The sequence below is a fragment of the Ambystoma mexicanum genome, chromosome 13, assembly GCF_040938575.1.
Source record: "Ambystoma mexicanum isolate Mex_15411 chromosome 13, UKY_AmexF1_1, whole genome shotgun sequence".
Taxonomy (NCBI): Eukaryota; Metazoa; Chordata; class Amphibia; order Caudata; family Ambystomatidae; genus Ambystoma; species Ambystoma mexicanum.
Window position 1 is genome coordinate 502,258,991 of NC_090938.1, and position 20,588 is coordinate 502,279,578.

The 20,588-nt window shown below is 45.0% G+C and overlaps 1 protein-coding gene across 1 annotated transcript in view; it reads right to left on the minus strand.

Annotated features, from left to right (window-relative positions):
• Positions 1 to 20,588, minus strand: part of MYO1D (myosin ID) — a 780,763-nt gene that overhangs the window by 215,610 nt on the left and 544,565 nt on the right. The window contains exons 18-19 of the mRNA XM_069634169.1: positions 17,248 to 17,392; positions 13,845 to 13,949 (exon numbers count right to left, since the gene is read on the minus strand). Coding sequence (XP_069490270.1) covers positions 13,845 to 13,949; positions 17,248 to 17,392 — 250 coding nt within the window. The remainder of the gene's footprint in view (positions 1 to 13,844; positions 13,950 to 17,247; positions 17,393 to 20,588) is intronic.

The following is a 20,588-nucleotide window of genomic DNA, read 5'->3' on the forward strand; positions in this document are numbered from 1 at the left end:
GGTGTGTGCGAACAACAAACCACTCAAGCACAGGAACTTAATCCAATCAAATGATTATCTGGTAACTTCTAATGAGATGACGTTCTATTGGAAAAAGATCAGTGGTCACTCCAAAATAGAGGGACCAGACAAAACTGGAAAACTGGAAATGACTTGGCGGACCAGTTGGCCAAACCAGAGCCGTTCACAGGGATCTTCTAGAAACATAATCCCTGTTGGGGAAAATCCAGGTTGCTGCTGTCACCGGGTCCCAAACCCATGCCAAAAATGAACTCCCAACTGGCCAGTGGAGTAAAGAAACTCCAGATGCAGATTTGATTACTGCACAAAAAAGGACCCAATTATCAGGACATTTTATCAACATATTGAAGATCCCGTGAATTTTCCTCTGACAGAATACAATTATATCGGGAAGGAGGATCTCCGGGTGTTGATGAAGTTTTCCAAAATGTTCTGAATTCAAGATGGTTTGCTGGTATGGAGATCCATATCTGGATGTGACCAGTGGGTGGTACCAACCTCATTCAGAAGCCTGATGTTAAGTCACACCAATGACATGTCTATTGCCGGTCATAGGGGGTTTCATTCTACATTAGAAATCTTGTGAGAGGTTGCTTACTGACCCCACATAGGTCAGGACCTCAAAACCTATTTAGAAGGGTGTCTTGTGTGTGCTCGGTTTCAGCCAACCTCCCTCAGACACAGAGCTACCTTACAAAAAAGGGGAATGACACTACCTTGGCCAGATTTGCAAGTCAACTTCATCGGGCCAGTGATTCGTTCCTCTAGAGGAAACAAGTACATGTTGACTGTTTACCAAGTGGGTGGAATGTCTTCGGGCCCTGAATTGTAAGGTGGAGCCAGCTGCTGCACTAATGATCAATCACATTTTCTCTCGTTTTGGCCTTCCCCAAAGGATTGAGTCAGACTGAGGAAGTAATTTTACCAGTGAGGTGATGACAAAGATGTGGGATATACAAGGGGTAAAGAGAAAACTCCACATTGCCTACTGCCTAGCCTCGAGCAGGGGAGTTGAGAGGTACAATAAAACAATTGTAGGCATCTTGAAGAAGTTTGTGGCAGACTCTGGACCTAGTTGGGACATCTGATTATCGCTTGTACTGCTGGCCATTTGTGGTTATAGTTTGTCTCACTATGTGAGAGAGGGTATGCCCAGACGTGGGTCCCTTGCTCGCTGCGCCATAGGCAACCAAGCTGCACTTCACTGAGGAGGCCCAAGAAGGCCAAAACATGCCTGGGGATGCTTGCGTTTCCGTGCAGAGGGGACCTGGCCTAGCAGTTCGGGCTTCTACCATTGGTGGCAGTATCTGACTGATTTGCATATGGCTGGACCCCTTCTGCAAAGGCGCAGACGGGCTAAAAAAACGCTGGTATGGAAGGTTGCCCAGAGCAACGCCAGTGGTTCAGATTGATTCAAAACCTTCCAAACATCACTTTTGTGGTTATAGTTTGTCTCACTATGTGAAAAAGATTTGGAAGAGGCAAAAAGGAGGATGAGAAAGGAGTTAAGATCAGCTAGAAGGGGGGAACTGCAGGGGGATGCATACTCTAAAACCGCTAAGAGAATAAAACACACCTACAGAAACTACTGTAAGAGTAGGAGAGTGAATATGCTGCAGAGGGATGCAGCATCTATGCCAATTGTTTTGCTCAGGAAAGATGCTAGAGCCTTTTGGCAAGTGGTAAACTCTGGAAACATGGGACACTCTCTAAAATAACTGAATGCTGTCCCAGAGCAGAAATGGGTGGCCTTCTTTGAAGAACTATATGGGAATGGGGAGGAAGTACTAGGGGGGACTCAGGCAGTAGATGTTGAAGGATGGGTTGATGAGAGATCATTGCCAATGGAGTTGGAGGAGATCATGGCCTTGATAAAGGCATGTGGTAACTCTCGTGCAGCAGGTCCAAATGGCCTGTCTAATGCCCTTTTCAAGGCCGAACCGGAAATTTGGGGTAACATTCTGACCATTAGATTTAGAGACATTGTGAGATCAGGGGTGTTCCCTTCATCATGGGAACTGGCCAACATTGTGCCCATTTATAAGCGGGAAATAAGAAGTGATCCCAAGAACTACAAACCAATCTTACTGATTGACGCTGACTGCAAATTGTTTTCGTCTGTTCTCTTGGGTCACTTAAATGAATGGGTTAGGGTCTCTAAAAAGCTGTCAATGCTCCAAACGGGCTTTAGAAAGGGCCACTCAACATCCCTGAATGCAGTAGTGTTGCACATTTTCTGGCAGTCTGCTTGGGCATCGAAGGATGGATCAATCTTTGTAGCCTCCATAGACCTGTCAAATGCGTTTGATAGGGTTGATCGGAAGATTCTATGGCACAAGCTGCACGAATGGGGCTTCCCGATGGAAATGGCCCAAAATGTTGCCCTCACAATTGCGACGGCCGAAATGCCCGACTTTTTCTTTTTTTTCAACACCCCCTTTACACCACATATTTATGTGGGGTAGTATAGGATATTATATTAATATGGGGGACTGTGGGGGTCTCCCCCGCATATCTATGTGGTGTAAAGGGGGTTCAATGAAAAAAAAAAGAAAAGAAAAAGTCGTCATTTTCGACCGTCGCAATTGTGTGTGGTCGCAGTGATCACATACATCCTTCCCGATGACTTATTGAAGATCTTTATGAAACTGCACTGTAATTCAGCAATCAAAATAAGACTAAATAAAGAAGGTGATTTATCCAGACGTATTGAAGTAAAAATGGGGGAATGACAGGGATGCATTTTAGCCCCATGCATCTTCAATCTGTATGTATTTGACGCCTTGGAATATCTGGATAAGTGTGGTTTTGTGTCGCCAAAATATATGGTCCCTAGAGGAGTGCAGTATCGGATGCTCAGACCAGATTACTTATTTGTGCTTGCACATTTTTGGATGTCCATATAGTGGAAAAATGTGGGCAGGGGTGAAAGTAAAGGCGGAAGCATAGGCAATACAACCAACAAAGCTGGATGGCAGATTTGGTGGGTTCTCGATCAAGTCGGCCGTCCAGTTTTATGAGTGGAATATTGTCCCTAAATTGGTGTATGGTGGGGAAGGGTTTGGGGCCACCCATGTTGAAGGCTTACAGTCCCACAAAGCATTGATTTGGAGGCGGTGCTTAAAATTGCCCAATGCAATCCCGGTTCCAGCAATTCGGTTTGAACTTAGGCTGATATCACTGAAGGCATGAGTGTGCTGGAAAAATGTTCACTACTAGCAAAAATCGTTGACCCCGTGGAAGACAAGCTCTATGAACAACTAAAAAAAAATCTAGTAATAATGAGGCCATTGGGTAAGAAGGAGGACGTTCTATGTCTATTGGAAAAGGAATGTGAGAATATGTTGGCGGAACTGGGATTGAATATAAGTCTGCTACTAAACAATCTGGGAAAAGTATTAAAAAATCCCTCTTTGATCAAGATTGGTCTGACACTCTGGAACGTTTCCATGCTTACCCTTCTCTGAGTCATCTATCAATGGTGCATATGTCCAGGGGAAGCATAACACATATTATGTTTCAATTTCCAAATAAATATATGCAGGTTCAACTGCTTAGGTTAAGGTGGAATATATTGGATTCCAAGGAAGTTTTCTTAAGGCGGAGAATGCCAGGTGAGAATGATGGAAAATGTAGGTTCTGTGGAACTGATGGGGTGGTTGAAACATGTAGACATATGGTCCCAGATTGTTTGGCCTTGGAAGAAGCAAGAAATACACATGAGTAAATTCTGCAGTAAATGGATGATGTTGATCAAGTATGGCAACGATGCGTCTGTATGCTAGCACAAAAGACGGACTCGAAATTGCAGCCTTCCCTAAATCCTTGGAGTTAACAAAGGGGAATATTCCTTGAAACATGCTCTGATGAGGGTCTTTAAGGAACTTAAGAAGGCAAATGGAAAGTTTAAGAGTGTGTATTGGATGTATAATGAATTCTCTTTCTATTCTTTTTTAGATCATGGTTGTAAAAATGTTGATTTATTGATCTTGTTTTTATTCTTTTGTAAAGATACTGTATTGAGTTTTTATTGCGTTTTTAGTATGAGATTGTAAAGGTTTTTCTAAAACCAAAACAAATAAAAAAAAGATCCTGCTTTAATTACACACTGACTTAAATGCAAACATTGGAGTCCATATTTCAAATAGTGTGAACTTAATTGCACTACTTGAAAAAATGACACCCTTGCAATGGGACAGATGTAATGAGTAGGAAGAGAATAGTGCACTCATGCTCTGCTGTTAGTGGAACTCAATGTTGTCACCTAGAATTTCATTATTGGTGCACTGGCCCTCCATCAGCCTATATCACTTGATTGACATGCAAATGTATACTCTGTGCAGCCAGTCAGTCCGCTACACTAGAATCTTTGGTACACTAACTGTGGCAGAGCCTACATTAATTTTCTCCCCTGTTGCTGCTAGTCACAGAAGTTGCTTGGCCCATACCGAGTACTGCCCCTCAAGAGAATCAGTGAAACTCGTTGCTATGTCCTGTTATGCTATTGTATTGCATCTTTTATAGCATTCTTGCTGCCTCTTCCTCACTTTCTAGGAGCTTCAGGATCTGGAAGCAGTGGGGTAGAAGACGTGTGCAGTAGCAGGAGACCAGGGCAAGATTGCTTTGTTTCAATGTTGATGTGTGAAGATCTGAAGATGCAGCACTATGCAGTGTACGTTTTAGATATGTTGTGAGTTGTTATGAGCAATAGTTAATGTGCACAGCAGGTTACTAAGGTAAGACCAGAGGGACACATAACCACAGAGCTTTGCCTTTACCTTAGTTTTACTTCAGTGCATTTTTAGTTTTGGCTATTAGGTGGTGCTTATAAGCTGGAAGTATTGCACTGGAGCAAATCTAGTAGGAGAGGACAGGTGAGAAGGGGCAATTATGGGTGTGGTTCAATTATTTACCCACCCATTGACTGCCCATGGCCATTTTGGTCCACATCACCACCCACTACCGACTCCTCCCTCCCCGCCCAAAACACATCCTCCTGGGATGTCTGAGCTAGCTCTATCAAGCATTAACAACAAACCTTGGCCCGTCAGAGTTATTTCTAGGTACTCTGCTGCTGAGAGTTCAGAGTTAATGCCTTAATTGCAGCTGCAAAAGTGCTACATAGTTAATAAAACATGTCTCAAAGAAGTGTGCCTGCAACCACTTGATTTATTTATGTTCCTTGGACCGAGGTAGTCTAAATAAACTTTGACAACAGCAACAGATTTGGCATGTTTATCTGTACTAGATAAGCATATGCCAGGCACTCCTATACATGCCTAATTACATCATGTTCCAGCTGTTCCATTTTATGGCCAGGTATTACCTGGCAAATGCCCATCACATGCCTACAAAAAAGCCATATCTGTTGTTTTTGCCAATGTTTGGATTCAATTGACGTGACTGCAGCCAGATGATTACTGGCAACTACACAGTGTATTGAGTTTAAGGTACGGGTATGGGCTTGCCCAAAGTACTGAATTTCTATTTTGCTCAATTACTGTTACATACAAATAAACGTATTCATTTGGAGAAAATGAACATTAAATTGTCACCTGTCAGATGGATTACCTTCCTGGGTATTACCCAATTTGACTATAGCTGGTTTGATTGTGATGGATTTGATCGAATTTTTGGGTGACCGCTTCTGCCACAAATATATGTGGTGGGTGGGTTTAGGGTAATAATTAATATGGGGGGCTTGGGGAAGAGGGCTGTGGGGGGGGGGTCTTAATCCAAAAAAAAATCTATCAATTCTACCACGATTAAAGGAACTCTAACAAATCACACAGATCCACCTTCCTGTACTATTCATGTAGAAACATTGTTTACCTAATGACAATGTATAGCACCCTACACAGTTCACATTTTATTGCCAAAGTATGTTTGAACTATATTTGTAATTGTGTTTTAGTGTGAATGATTCACAGATTACTAATAAATATGTTCTAAAGAGATGTGTGTCAAATAGTATCTTGTTTAATGTGCATACACAGTTGGATCCAAGATTTATAATTATGAATATTTTGTTTTGATATCAGTCAGGGACGAATCTAGTGCCATTAGTTTGTTATTGAAGCCAATGTCTAGTCTAGACACAATGCAAAAAGACCCAAGGGCCAAGCCACGACCTGCCCCATCATGTTCCTCCCCAACCCAACATTGCAATCCAAAGGTCAAGACCTGACCTGCCCCACTTTGCTCCACCCCAACCCAGCCGGCCATCCCACCCCCACCTTTTTGGAGGCAGCCTAGTACTCATAGGTCTTTTTTCCACTTCCACCACTGGGGGCGCATTCTGGTATTTCGCCCTGAGCGCAATAGTGTCTAGATAGACACTGCCAGAGAAACCAAAGAATTATGCGAGGATTTAAAAGTTTATGGTTACATAACAGCACGCTCAAAAGCGTCATCCACCCCTCCCTCATGGGCAGACCTCACAACCAAGGGCACACGAGCGCGGCCTTCCCCGCTCCACGGGACTCCACTGCTGGCACGCGCCACGCCTCTCGTGGCATGCTGAGTGGTGTGGGCGGGCGGGGGAGGGGTCCTCCCATTTTTATTCCAGACACATCCTCTTCAAGTTCAGCCCCCAGGAATCTGCGCTCCATATTCATGAAGCCGGTAAACGGATTAGCAGCCTTTAATCTGGGCTTTGGCGAAGGGAGCACCTTTCACTGCATGAGCTGCCTACGGGGAACACACGGGCACCTGAGAAGGGAAGGGAAAGGCGGGGACCCGCCCCCCTCCACCCGCAGGCCGCCTGCATCCCTCAGCTGTGCGTAGCGCCCGCGGCGGCGTAGACGCTGCGTGACGCTGCGTGGCCATCTCTCACCGACAGATCATGAACTCCGCGCGCGTGTACATCTGCCTCGCTGTCACACACTGCTCCACTGCTATAAACAACAACATCCCCCTATGGTTCTGTCACTCTCTATACAAACAAAGCCCCCCACAGATGACATGTCCGACCCCCCCCCCCCACTCCCCACTCCCCCTCACCGTGCCAAGTGGACACCTTCCAGTGTCCCTAGTTTACTGTGTCACTGTGTGTAAATCACCAGGCCACGCAGTCTATTCCACCAAGCTATGTTCATGGCTTCTTTAGGCAAACACTTTCCACTGAATGCTTTCGCTCTAAATCAGTGAATGAATGCATCTAAAACACCCTGTCCTGAATGTATTATACAGCAGGTGTCTGCCACCCACAGACCCCCTTATGTACGAGACTACGACTCCCATGATCTCGGAGCAATGAGCATGCTAGCTAGGGCTCATGTTGTGTTGCTGGATTTATACTGCAAACTGCTGACCTTTGTGTGGTCTCCAGGCGCGTCTTGGGCGGATCTGAAAGACAGGTGGGGCGAGGGGGAAGGTTGTGTTGAATCATGCGGATCAGAAGCAGGAGAGCTGACACTTTTGACTTTCCAGGGGGAGGGGGGAGGGTTTGCAGGGGGAGGGGGGGGAAGGTGGAGAGATTTATAGGAAGTCCCATTGAAAGTATAGGGACTTTTAGCACATAGATCCCGCTTCTGGTATTTAGCATCCCTGATCAGAAGTACCCTGAGTGCAGGTCTGATTCCATGTGTCTAGCCCACAGAGGCATTTGTTTCAGGTGGGGGAGACTTTTTTGTGCCCAGGGTGCTAGGATGCATTGGCCGGGAATGTGATATGTACATTGACTGTAGAGGTGTAGCCTGCTGTTTGATGTCTGTTGGCAGGATTATCTTAGCGCCTCGAAGTGACAGAGATGCATGGGCAGCGCTTTAAAAACTACCATATGCTATGTTATCTGACATTTGTATAGAGCCTAGTGCCATTAATATGGTCTCAAAGCCCTGTGGGTGAACGCCCTTGGAAGAAGGAAGTCTGAGGTATGAGACTCGATGAGAGGGTTTTAGAATGCGTGCGTGCGTTTTAGCCAGTAGAAAGGCAGGTAGGGTCGGATAAGTCCCTGTTAGCGAACCATGGAGATCTGGCTAATGGAAGGGTGCTGTGATGGGCAGTCTGGAGAGTATGCGAGTCAAGGAGACTATAATTATAATTGTTCATTTATAACGCGCTTAATACCAGGAGTGGTTTCTAAGCATGGGATCGGGATTCAAACCGGTGTTTCGCAGTGTTGTACTGCTTCCAAGACAAACGCGTTGCCCCTGAGCTATCCTTCCTCCCCTATTTAAACTATACTAATATACTATAAACAAATATTCAACTGACTGTGTGAGTGGCTTAGCTGTGATGAGTATAGTGTGTAAGCATGTTGACTTTGAGAATGTTAGTACGGGAAGGCGAGATGGGGGCCTGTTGTGTGCAACTCAAAGCATCCATCCAGTGTGGCTATGATGACATCTCGTTAGGAGTGCCTCCTCGGCAACACCTTGGTAGTGGGACCCTTTGGGTATGGTACACATGAAGATGTGTACTGAGGCACACTTGAGTGGGCTGGTGCCTCTGGCACAGGCTGCCAAGGAGACAAAGAGCGTAACTAGTTCCCAAATGAAACCTAAGTAGGTATTCCAGAGTGGGCAGAGTTGCGGTGGGGTGCCTAGGAACAACCCAGCATGCTATGAGGTAAAGGTGCGATATTTAGGAAGCCAGTCACGTCATGTACATTGGTCAGAGAGGAAAGACATGATTTGACACCAATTGCTCTGGGCACCAGGTATCAAGCCCACAGAGGGGTAACACTGCAGTGGGATGGAACATGTAGCCCAAAAAGTCTAGCTGCGAAAGGTTGCAGACCCCAATTTTACAGTATCCCCCCCATCTCCCTCCATCAATGCTTTATCAAACACCTTCCCCTCACGTCCATTCCCTCTCACTCTACCACTGCTTAAACAAACATCTTCCCTGCATGCCTTTCTCCCCCCACTGTAGCAGTTCTTAAGCCTTCCCTACCTCTCCGAAACCATTGCCAGAGACATCTCGTCTCGTCCTAAAAGATATGACCATGCCAATAAACTATGCATCCCCAACATCCGCAGAGATAAAGCAGGAGGCATTGGTTTCCCCCACATTGCACCCAAACTCTGGAACATCCTCCCTAACACACTCAGAGCAGAGACATCCCTCACAAATTTCGCAAAAATCTTAAAACCACTCTTTTTAACTAACTTCTGCCGCTGTAATGGAATGTAACTAAGTTTGTACCATACTCTGACATGTATCATGTATGTATATGCAATCCAAGTTCTCTGTTGTAACAGCGCCACGATGCCCATAGGCTGCTGTGCGCTTTATAAATACTAAATAATAAATAAATAATAAGCAGACACATTCACTGGATGGCCATTCTCCCTGGACTGTAGCACTTCTTAAGCAAACACATTCAATGGATGACATTTCTCCACGCACTGTAACACTTTTTAAGCAGACACCTTCACTGCGTGACCTTTCTCCCTGCACTGTAGCACTTCTTAAGCAGGCACCTTCACTGCGTGACCATTCTCCCCGCACTGTAGCACTTCTTAAGCAGACACCTTCACTGCGTGACCATTCTCCCCGCACTCTAGCACTTCTTAAGCAGACACCTTCACTGCATGACCATTCTCCCTGCATCGTAGCACTTCTTAAGCAGACACCTTCACTGCATGACCATTCTCCCCGCACTGTAGCACTTCTTAAGCAGACACCTTCACTGCATGACCATTCTCCCCTCGCACTGTAGCACTTCTTAAGCAGACACCTTCACTCCGTGGCCATCACCTCGCACTGTAGCACTTCTTAAGCAGGCACCTTCACTGAATGACCATTCTCCCCGCACTGTAGCACTTCTTAAGCAGACACCTTCACTGCATGACCATTCTCCCCACACTGTAGCACTTCTTAAGCAGACAGCCTCACTGCGTGGCCAGTCCCCTCGCACTGTAGCACTTCTTAAGCAGACACCTTCACTGCGTGACCATTCTCCCCACACTGTAGCACTTCTTAAGCAGACACCTTCACTGCATGACCATTCTCCCCGCACTGTAGCACTTCTTAAGCAGGCACCTTCACTGCGTGACCTTTCTCCCCGCACTGCAGCACTTCTTAAGCAGGCACCTTCACTGCGTGACCATTCTCCCCGCACTGTAGCACTTCTTAAGCAGACACCTTCACTGCGTGACCATTCTCCCCGCACTGTAGCACTTCTTAAGCAGGCACCTTCACTGCATGACCATTCTCCCCGCACTGTGGCACTTCTTAAGCAGACACCTTCACTGCATGACCATTCCCCCCACACTGTAGCACTTCTAAAGCAGACACCTTCACTGCATGACCATTCTCCCCGCACTGTAGCACTTCTTAAGCAGACACCTTCACTGCGTGGCCAGTCCCCTCGCACTGTAGCACTTCTTAAGCAGAGACCTTCACTGCATGACCATTCTCCCCGCACTGTAGCACTTCTCAAGCAGACACCTTCACTGCGTGGCCAGTCCCCTCGCACTGTAGCACTTCTTAAGCAGGCACCTTCACTGCATGACCATTCTCCCCACACTGTAGCACTTCTCAAGCAGACACCTTCACTGCGTGGCCATTCTCCCCGCACTGTAGCACTTCTCAAGCTGACACCTTCACTGCGTGGCCAGTCCCCTCGCACTGTAGCACTTCTTAAGTAGAGACCTTCACTGCATGACCATTCTCCCCGCACTGTAGCACTTCTCAAGCAGACACCTTCACTGCGTGGCCAGTCCCCTCGCACTGTGCCACCGCCTAAACAGATACCACACACTGACTTTGCGCTCCATCACAGCAGCAAATAAACCCTGCGCCTGCATGCTCATCCCTCCATCTCCCTGCTTTCAGCCCCCCCCGCACATCTACCCCCTTCTGACCTAATCAGTTACAAATGTCCTCCTTTTCTTTTCACTGCACAAAGAGAAGTCATGCCACATTTTACAAAGCCCATATTTTAAAAATGAACACCATTTTAGATGCAGATTATTATCAATTATATTATCCTTACATTTGATAATTTAAACCTTTACTCTTAAAGTGAGAATTACTTTTTCTACTTCGCCACTGTTGTACTGTTCTACCACTAGGCGCTAGTGGGGCATGCGTTCTTAACTGCCACACAAAGGACTGGCGCAATTCCAGCACAGCTGAGGTGGGTAACGAACTGTGAGCGTCAAGTGTGAGAGTGCGACGAGGCCCGATGCCCTCTAGTTGAGCGCCCAAAACACTCTGTGCCCGGCTGCTTGCTAACAGAGGCAGGCCAAGCGCCTCCCTGAAGTGCCCTTTAGGTAGCTTGGCCGAGCACAAGACTTACACAGGGTTCATGTGAAAAAGGGAGATCTCAGATTCAAGACAACTTTAAGAATGTTTATGAAAAATGAATAAGATGCATCAAAATAGTCTAAATGGGATGAACGATCATGCAAGTATTTCAATAAATGCAGCCAAGCGCTTAAAAAAAGAAAAATTCATTAAAACTACTTTTTAAAATACCTGACGGACACCCTTAGTCTTGCTTGAAGTAGTGAAGCACATTTCCAAACACACACATGTTGTGTGTTTCCACGTCCCTCGAATTGCCTTACTTTATCAGCCATGATCACCCTTGGTGGGTGAGCCAGCCAATTAGGTGACTGCTAGGAACGCAGGCTTGCACCACCGGTACAAGCCTGCGGTACAAGCCGCCTGACGGCCGGATCTTCCCGCCACCATGTTCCCCCATCCTCCGTCCCATTTTTTTTCACCCTTTGCCCTCCTACTTACCTTATTGCCACTGCCGCATCCACTCCTTCTCTTCGCCTCCCGCAGGCCGCCATGGAAAGGGAAGAGGAGATCCGTACAGAGCCCCACCTTCCCTTTCCATGGCAGCCATCTTGGAAAAGGATTTTCATTCCCACAGTGGGGTGCCACGTGAGTCTTGCTGTAGGAAGAGGAAAATCCATTTTTTTTTTAAACACCCCTGGTTACCGCTTTGGCATCCCGGGGTGCTAGTGTCCTTCATCCCCCGTTCCAGGGCCTTTAACCCTGTTCCAGCCCCTGCAACGGGGGCTGAACGCCACATTTGTTTCAAACTGTCTGAGCTGCAAGGCCACTGCAGAGGAGGGCCTCCATCCCCCGCAGTGGCTTAAACATCCCCCACTGTGGTGTAAAGGCATGATCAGCAGTTACAGGGTGGGGAGCATGGACTCTGAACACCCTGCCCATCCCAAGCACCAGAAGAAAAAAAACAGATTGTTTTCACTTTTCACTTTCTTGTGTGGCTTTGGGAAGCCTTCCCTAGAAATAAAATATAAACTGAGTTCCAGTATATTTTCTACAACGTTTACGATGCCTTCCTTGTAATAGAAATAGAAAAGGAAAAGTACGTCTCCGGGGAGGGATTGATGGAGGGGGTGCTCCCTGTGCTACAATTCTTTTCTTCTTCGTTGGTTAGCTTGGAGCTAGTCTTCTGCTCGAAAGAGTAACACATATGCAGAGCTTTCCAAGCTTCCCCGGAAGTGTGAAGGCACCTTCGCCAGTACTACCCCATGGGAGGACACCCAATTCGTAGGACCGGAGGCTCGGTCGTAGGAATAACACGCAGAACGGGGACATCAAATCTACTGTGCATTCGGCCAACTTTAGATTTAGAATTATGAGCACATAGGCCAGGGAATGCCCAGTATCTGTACGAGGCCAAATGGGGTCCCTTTGTCATGGCCAGTAGAGTTCACAGCCTTGGTGCCAACAGATTGCAGGTTATTGGGTCTTGAGATCAAAGCAGATCAATCAACAGCTTGTACATTTTACAGTTTCCATGGACAAAGGACCCCTTTAAGACATTTCCAGTGGCAGCTGCATTAACCCCCTCATTCCCAATCTTGGCATTTCTTAAAAGGTTGCCGATTTACGGTGGCAATGTGCTTTCATATCACAATGTGGTAGAGTCAAAAGGTCACCAGAAGGTTCTGTTCCTTCTCCCAAAGAGTCCAGGAGGGCGGGGGTTGGTCCCTTCCCCCCAAATATCCCCCCTCCACCGTTTGTCTTGGTTCCAGCAAATGGGTTACCGGCTTATGCTTAACAGGATCGTCTTCATAGGGCGCATACCATGAAAGTTAGGGGGACATATTGTCTCTTCCTCATTCTCAAGATAAGGCTCAAGGTGAGGTACCTGGTCTAAGAATCAAGAGTATGGAAGCAGCAGGTCGAGATGATGATTTTGCAAGGGCATCCTCCAACTCTAAGCCAATGGGAGAAGAGCAAAGCTTTCTTGAGCTCAGCCCTGGGGGTATCAGTGGGCAATTGAAATGGATTGGGCAAAATCATTAAATAGTTATTTTTCTCCTTGTTTAAGGTCTAGGAGGCCATGGGGTGATGTCTTCGTCTTGTGACGTGTGCCAATCTCTCATTGGTCTCTCATTCCGTAGTCGGGGCATCAATGCTGCCAAGAGGGGATTATTTCTTTTCAAGAATAGGATATGTCCAGGTAGAGGCCAAGCCACTTAAATAAGAGAACAAAGGCTGGCTTTGCAGGAGCATTAGGATATGTGTTGGGTAGGCACAGATAGTGTGACCTATGCTGATTAACGATTGCATGGAGTTGTATGGGATGTCCATGAACATCCTTTTCCAAATCACATGCAGGTGATTTGTAAACAAGCGGCTACATGGCTACATGTCACCCATCGATATTAAGGGATCTCTAGAGTGGCTCCTCACCTCACTTCTACTCAACCAGGCCTATCCAGCTACCTACCGGGCTTTCTGCGTGGATTGCCCTCTTGACACTTGGAAGGGAATCTGGGGTTCTCCGTCCCTAGTGTTCATCCCTTGAATTTCTGCCAACACACCACCACCCGGTAGGACCCCATCCCGGGACTATACACAAGTTTCAAAGAGCAGCATACCTTGCGCACGTGACAGGAGAACAGGACGTTCATGTACTTGTCCTTCCGCTTCAGCTCATTGGCGACCGTCAGGAAGGTGCCCGTCGTCTGCGTGCTGTCCTGCTTCTGCAGGGAGAAAGTACACTTTCTTAAACACCGGAAGGCATATCACTCCTATAGGTTTCATTCTCCTTAAAAAACGACCACCTGCTATAGATGAACTATACTGCATTGTGATGATTGCACCCCAGCTAACTTTTAGGAAACAATGGCTTCTTGGCAAATCTCCCCATTTGACGATAGGCTAACTCATGGCAGTATGTCTAATGCAAAGGCAGGCCCATGCATTATACAGAAACACACCCCGGTACTCCCCAGCAAAACCTTTAAGTCAATCATCCAACCCAGGGTTTAGAGAGGCAGTGTGCATGCTTCTTTTCCTCTCTAAAGCATGCCAATGCTCCCGGAAAATCACAAGAGGGTCTCTGACCCTTTATTCCGGGGGCCGTTCAGACCAGTGGCATGAGCAGCACTCTGCACAAAGCGCACCTCTACTATAGGAGGTGCCTGGTGGAGAACAATGCTTCTTTTCATCTGTAGGTATCTTTAGCTACCAAAAATGTTTTGACTACAAGAAATGGCCATTTTTTTCAATAAAGTACATTTTTACTTGATTAAAAATAGGCCAATTGGGAATGAGAACTACATTTTTTGCTTCCTGAAATCACTTCATTCCCAACTTCCCAAACGAATGTTTATCTGAGCACTTCATAGACACTCTTTATGTCCCTGGCATATATCATTCAGAATCTTTATCTTTCTGGAATTTCTCTTTGGATTAATTTCCCAGGCATTTCTTTACTTCCCTGTATCTCTTTTGTGTGCATATTCCCTATGTCAATGTTCGTGTTAATGACCTGTGTGGCCATGTTTAGTCCTATATCCCCGTTGTTGCTCTGTACAAGTATCCCCAGCATTGCTGTGAATAAATCCACGAATCTTTTGTTGTATGCATTTCCCACGCATTGCTGTGTACCAGTCCACTATCATGATGTATATATTTCCCATGCATCACTGTGTACAAATCCACTAATATCATGATGTATACATTTCCCATGCATCACTGAGTACAAATCCACTAATATCATGATGTATATATTTCCCATGCATCGCTGTGTACCAATCCACTAATATCATGATGTATACATTTCCCATGCATCGCTGTGTACCAATCCACTAATATCATGATGTATACATTTCCCATGCATCACTGAGTACAAATCCACTAATATCATGATGTATATATTTCCCATGCATCGCTGTGTACCAATCCACTAATATCATGATGTATACATTTCCCATGCATCGCTGTGTACCAATCCACTAATATCATGATGTATACATTTCCCATGCATCACTGAGTACAAATCCACTAATATCATGATGTATATATTTCCCATGCATCGCTGTGTACCAATCCACTAATATCATGATGTATACATTTCCCATGCATCGCTGTGTACCAATCCACTAATATCATGATGTATACATTTCCCATGCATCACTGAGTACAAATCCACTAATATCATGATGTATATATTTCCCATGCATCGCTGTGTACCAATCCACTAATATCATGATGTATACATTTCCCATGCATCGCTGTGTACCAATCCACTAATATCATGATGTATACATTTCCCATGCATCGCTGTGTACCAATCCACTAATATCATGATGTATATATTTCCCATGCATCGCTGTGTACCAATCCACTAATATCATGATGTATTAATTTCCCATGCATCACTGAGTACAAATCCACTAATATCATGATGTATACATTTCCCATGCATCGCTGTGTACCAATCCACTAATATCATGATGTATACATTTCCCATGCATCGCTGTATACCAATCCACCGATATCATGATGTATATATTTCCCATGCATCGCTGTGTACCAATCCACCGATATCATGATGTATATATTTCCCATGCATCGCTCTGTACCAATCCACTAATATCATGATGTATATATTTCCCATGCATCGCTCTGTACCAATCCACTAATATCATGATGTATACATTTCAGTGTAAAGTTGAAAAATAACCCAGAAAAGAGACTGTGCCCCAGGTTGCAAAGTGATTGATTTATTGCATACAAAGAGGTGCCCTTCCTGATGACACGTGTTTCGGCCTTTCTTTAGGCCTTTTTCAAATCAGGGCTGCTTAAACGAAACAAAAAAAGCATAGGATATTACAAGATCCAACAAATCAAGGATCACAATAAAGTACAAACAAAAGGTTCACAAGAGCGAGCGCAAAATAACTCAACAGGACCAAATAGGACCTAATCTTATCTTGAACCTATCCAGTAGAACGATAGAGGCAGAAACTAAAGGATACCTTGATGTGCAAATTTCCCATGCGTCGCTGTGTATCAATCCACTAACATCATGATGTATATATTTCCCATGCATCGCTGTGTACAAATCCACTAATGTTGCAATGCATACATTTCAGTGCATTGGTGTGTACAAATCCACTAATATCAGGATGTGCAAATTTCCCATGCGTCACTGTGTACAAATCCCCCAATATCATGATGTATGCATTTCCCATGCATCACTGCGTATAAATCCACTAATATCAGGTATGCTTTCTCTGTATACTGAGATGTTTTACTTATGTGTGTGTTCTTACTGATTATCTTTCTAGAAGAAAAATCTGGCATAGGAAATTCCTCTGGGTAGCATTCCATTCCATCAGTTTTCAGCTCGTCTCTGCTACTGGAGAAGGGAGGGCAACCATATGCAGCCCAGTGTTGACCTGTCCCCTAAAGGGGAACGGCCAAGACCAAACTGCTGAACCAATTTCACGTGCACCCATCACTGCTTACAAATCTCCACTGTGCTACAATGCACGCATTCCAAATGCTTTGCACATTTCTCCTTTTTCCTGTAAATTGAGTCCTCCCCCACTTCTGACTTGAGTACAGTGCACGCGCCTTAGACAAAAGCACTGTCCAGCTTTATATAACAAAGCTATTATCCCAAATCACCATGTCGTGGTCTTACGGCGCTAGTACCTTGTCCAAGAAAATGGCATATTGTACCCCCGCCCGCGTTAACCAGATTGTAGTCTGTGGAGGAAGAAGAAAGGAAAACAGGGCAAAAGGTGGGGATGGGGAGAAGCAGGAATAGGATATGGACACAGAAAACAAAAACATTGATATGGTTGGATTGTGTCATTGATTAAAAACATGGATTATGGTCCCGCTCTGGGACACTTGTGTCGCGCTCTGAAACACTTGTGTACGAGCGCGATACAAATACAATATCAATTTCAATATGTGGATAATGGTAGCCTGCAAATGAAAGATAAACCATAGAATCTTTATTACAGGGACATTTCTACTCACCGATGCCAGATAGTTCCCTTCCCAAGATCGCTGCAGGCCAATATCTGCTCTTGGGCCCTTCAATGTTTCCATGGCGGCAACCTTTGCCCTGACCTGAGGGAGATCGGCGGGAGCGATGCTTTTGATGAGCTGGTAGGCTCTCCACCTAACGGAGGTAGAAGAGAAAGGGTAAACCTTGACTGATCCCAGGAGACGCGCCGCATCACATGATCACGTATAAAAAGGTACCAAAGGCGTAGTACAATGGGGGGTGGTTGTCAGGGGGCGGGGTGTGGAGACTGCTCGGTCTCAGCAGAATGAATGCAAATACTCACCAGGTACAGACAACACTCACACTGGCAGATCTCAACACCTTGGAAAGGTGCAACACCAAAGGGGTTGGGTCATGATGGGGCGTGGTCTCTAACCCTTAGGGGTGGGGTTAAAGATACTGATTTAAAACACATACATTTGATAACATTCCCAAAACAATTTAGTCAATATATTTTAAGAGAACGGACAGCAGTTTTAAATGTCTTTGTTAACAGTGTGCTTACTTCTGGTTGTTAGAACAACTTGTATTCTTTAGTAGTTGCAATGCTCTAGAAAGATGTCAAGTGTGGAAGTTTCCTTACCAATATACACCAGTACTGCCCCCTTTTAAGTTAGATGTACCCAAAGAAAATGCCCAAGTCCTGTGCTGATCATACATGCGTGCATTGCCACTGTAAAACATTTCCATGGCGCCTATGCAAAAAAGACCATCTTAAGAATATATGAAAGTGTAGGCCCTCTTTACAGTTAGGCGTGCTCAAAGAAAATTCAGAGTCTCGTCCAAATAACATATGCTCGCACTGCCAATGTAGAACATTTTCATGCAGCTTGGGTTTTGCATAACGATATATGTTATTGTAAATAATTGTTATGCTGCTTGTGCCCAGAGATTCTAATAATGCTTGACTGACCAATGTATATGTATGCAGGAATAAAACTGATTCGGCCAATTCTAGAAGGTCGTTCTGCAAAAAGTCTGCTATAGAGAATATTATTTATTACCTGTACAACACTATGAACCTAGAACCAGGCCTTTGAAGGATTTGTAAGGCGGACTCATTCCAGCCATTGCTTCTGAGAATCATTTTATACACTAATGATTGTATGTTGAATTGATAACAAATCAGGACAGCCTACATGCAGCATTTCTCGTCGGATCCCTCGATCGACAGTGAATCTTGCTGGTGGTCTAGAATGATCAGTGGGGACAAACCAACCTGGCTAATGGCCACTTCCAAAATAGTGCAACAAATCATGTCCAAGCTAGACACCCTGAATAACCTGGAAGGGATTGTAGAAAGCTAAGTCAACTCGCTACAACTACAATCACCCGAGTCTTCAGATCACCTGCAACTCCAGATGATCCACTCTTTTTTCAGCTACCAGTTTGAAAAGGCCTATTCGGGCTGAAAAAGCAAGTTAACCTCGCTTTATTTTACTTCAGAACTCACGTGCGAACTACTGAAAGCTGTTCGATAAACTGACATTGAAAATTCTTTGGGAAAATTCATTTTGTAAAAATCAATTCACATTTTGATTCACACAAATAAAATAAAAAAAAATTAAAAAATGGATAAGTGGCAGGACACCCTGCGTTTCATATCTTTAACCTTCCACCCCTCAGTTCTTCCACATAGGGGCTCCCCTCTAGTTATCTATGATTCCGATAGAGCGCCTGCTGTAATAGGGATCCACATACAACTAGCAAGTGATTCTAAAACACATGATACTGCCAAATAAGTCCAAACAACCTTTCAACAGGCCCACTGTTCCTAGTTTGCTCTACCCAAGGGTGGTTCGGACCCTAAGGTACATATATTTAACTCCATCCCATACACCAAGGGATCCTGCACCAGGAAGACCCTCAATTTATCCCACGGTTCCCAATTTCCCAACCATGGAACAGACACTGAGCTTCACCGAAGACCAGATCAACAACATAATACGAGGTCCGACACTTTCAATATGCAGGGTATAAACCAGCCCATAACACCAACAGCATCAGGCGAATTACTCAAACTCAAAAAGAAATGCTTCAGGACAGAGGTACATGGCCATTCTTTAAGGGAATACCTGAAAGCCGACCTAGTACCAGTTGGCCTTACCATACGGAATGAACCAGCATTCTTTTTAGAAGACAAAGAGTATATGTTGGTTTCAGCCAGATCACTACAAAATGCAGCAGGGATTTAATGGCCCTCATGATAGCAACGGGCCAAAGGATTCACCTAAAAATCAAAGAAGAACTTGGCAACGTAGCAGAGAAATGTATTAACAATGCTTTCCTCGACAATGCACGAGAAAAACTAAAAGATCAATACAACAATGGATCAGTTCACGGCTGACACTCTCAAGAAGAAACATAAGAAACTAGCTAAGGACATCAAGAACTTCACGATAGAAAATGTGTACCCTTGCTTAGCAGCAGAATATAAAGAAAATAAAGAAAGAGAAGACACAAAATACCACAGGGGGAATGAGACAAAGAAAAAGGTGGGTCCCCTTTTCTGACACCTCCAGCTCAGATTCAGGTACGGATGACCACTATACCAATTATGGACCGAATGTGTACCACAGACCTTACCCACCTAGTTTTTTAGGGAGAGGGGACCCCAGAGGATCACCCTGGGATCCCCTGTCAATGCAAATGTTCGGCTACCCGAGCTGTAGACAACCCAGGGGCTGCCGGCGTACTCAACAGAGACACTAAATACGAATGAGATTCCAATATTCAACCTTTCAGGTTTCAATCTATCTAATGAAGAGCTATCTGTACTAACCAAAGGGCTCTTCCATGTATCAACTAATCCAACTAATTGGTTTAATTTAGATAATAAGATGAAAGTTTTTTTCCCGGAAGAAACGCTTGAAATCGTACTTCAAAGAGTCCAACTATACCGAGCCAAAGGAAGACACTGGCCTTAGATCCAAATCGTCTTTTCGCCCCAATGAAAATGAGTCTGCATCTGCTATAATCACCTTTGAAAAATGTGTGGCACAGGAAATGGTAAATGACAAACTTCCAGCCAACCGTTGAGGCATAATATGACAAACAACGAGCACCATGCGCTTAAACAATTGGCAGACAACAAAGATATAGTTGTGAAAACATCTGACAAGGGAGACGGGATCGTGATCCAGAATATCAATCAATACAGAAGGATGGTTGAACAACTTCTCGAAGATGAAATCAACTACAGGAAACTCAAGAAGGACCCAACCTCAGCAATCAGGTGCCAGATCCAAGAAATAACCACCTATGCCCTAGAGCAGGGGTCTGCAACCTTTGGCTCTCCAGATGTTGTGGA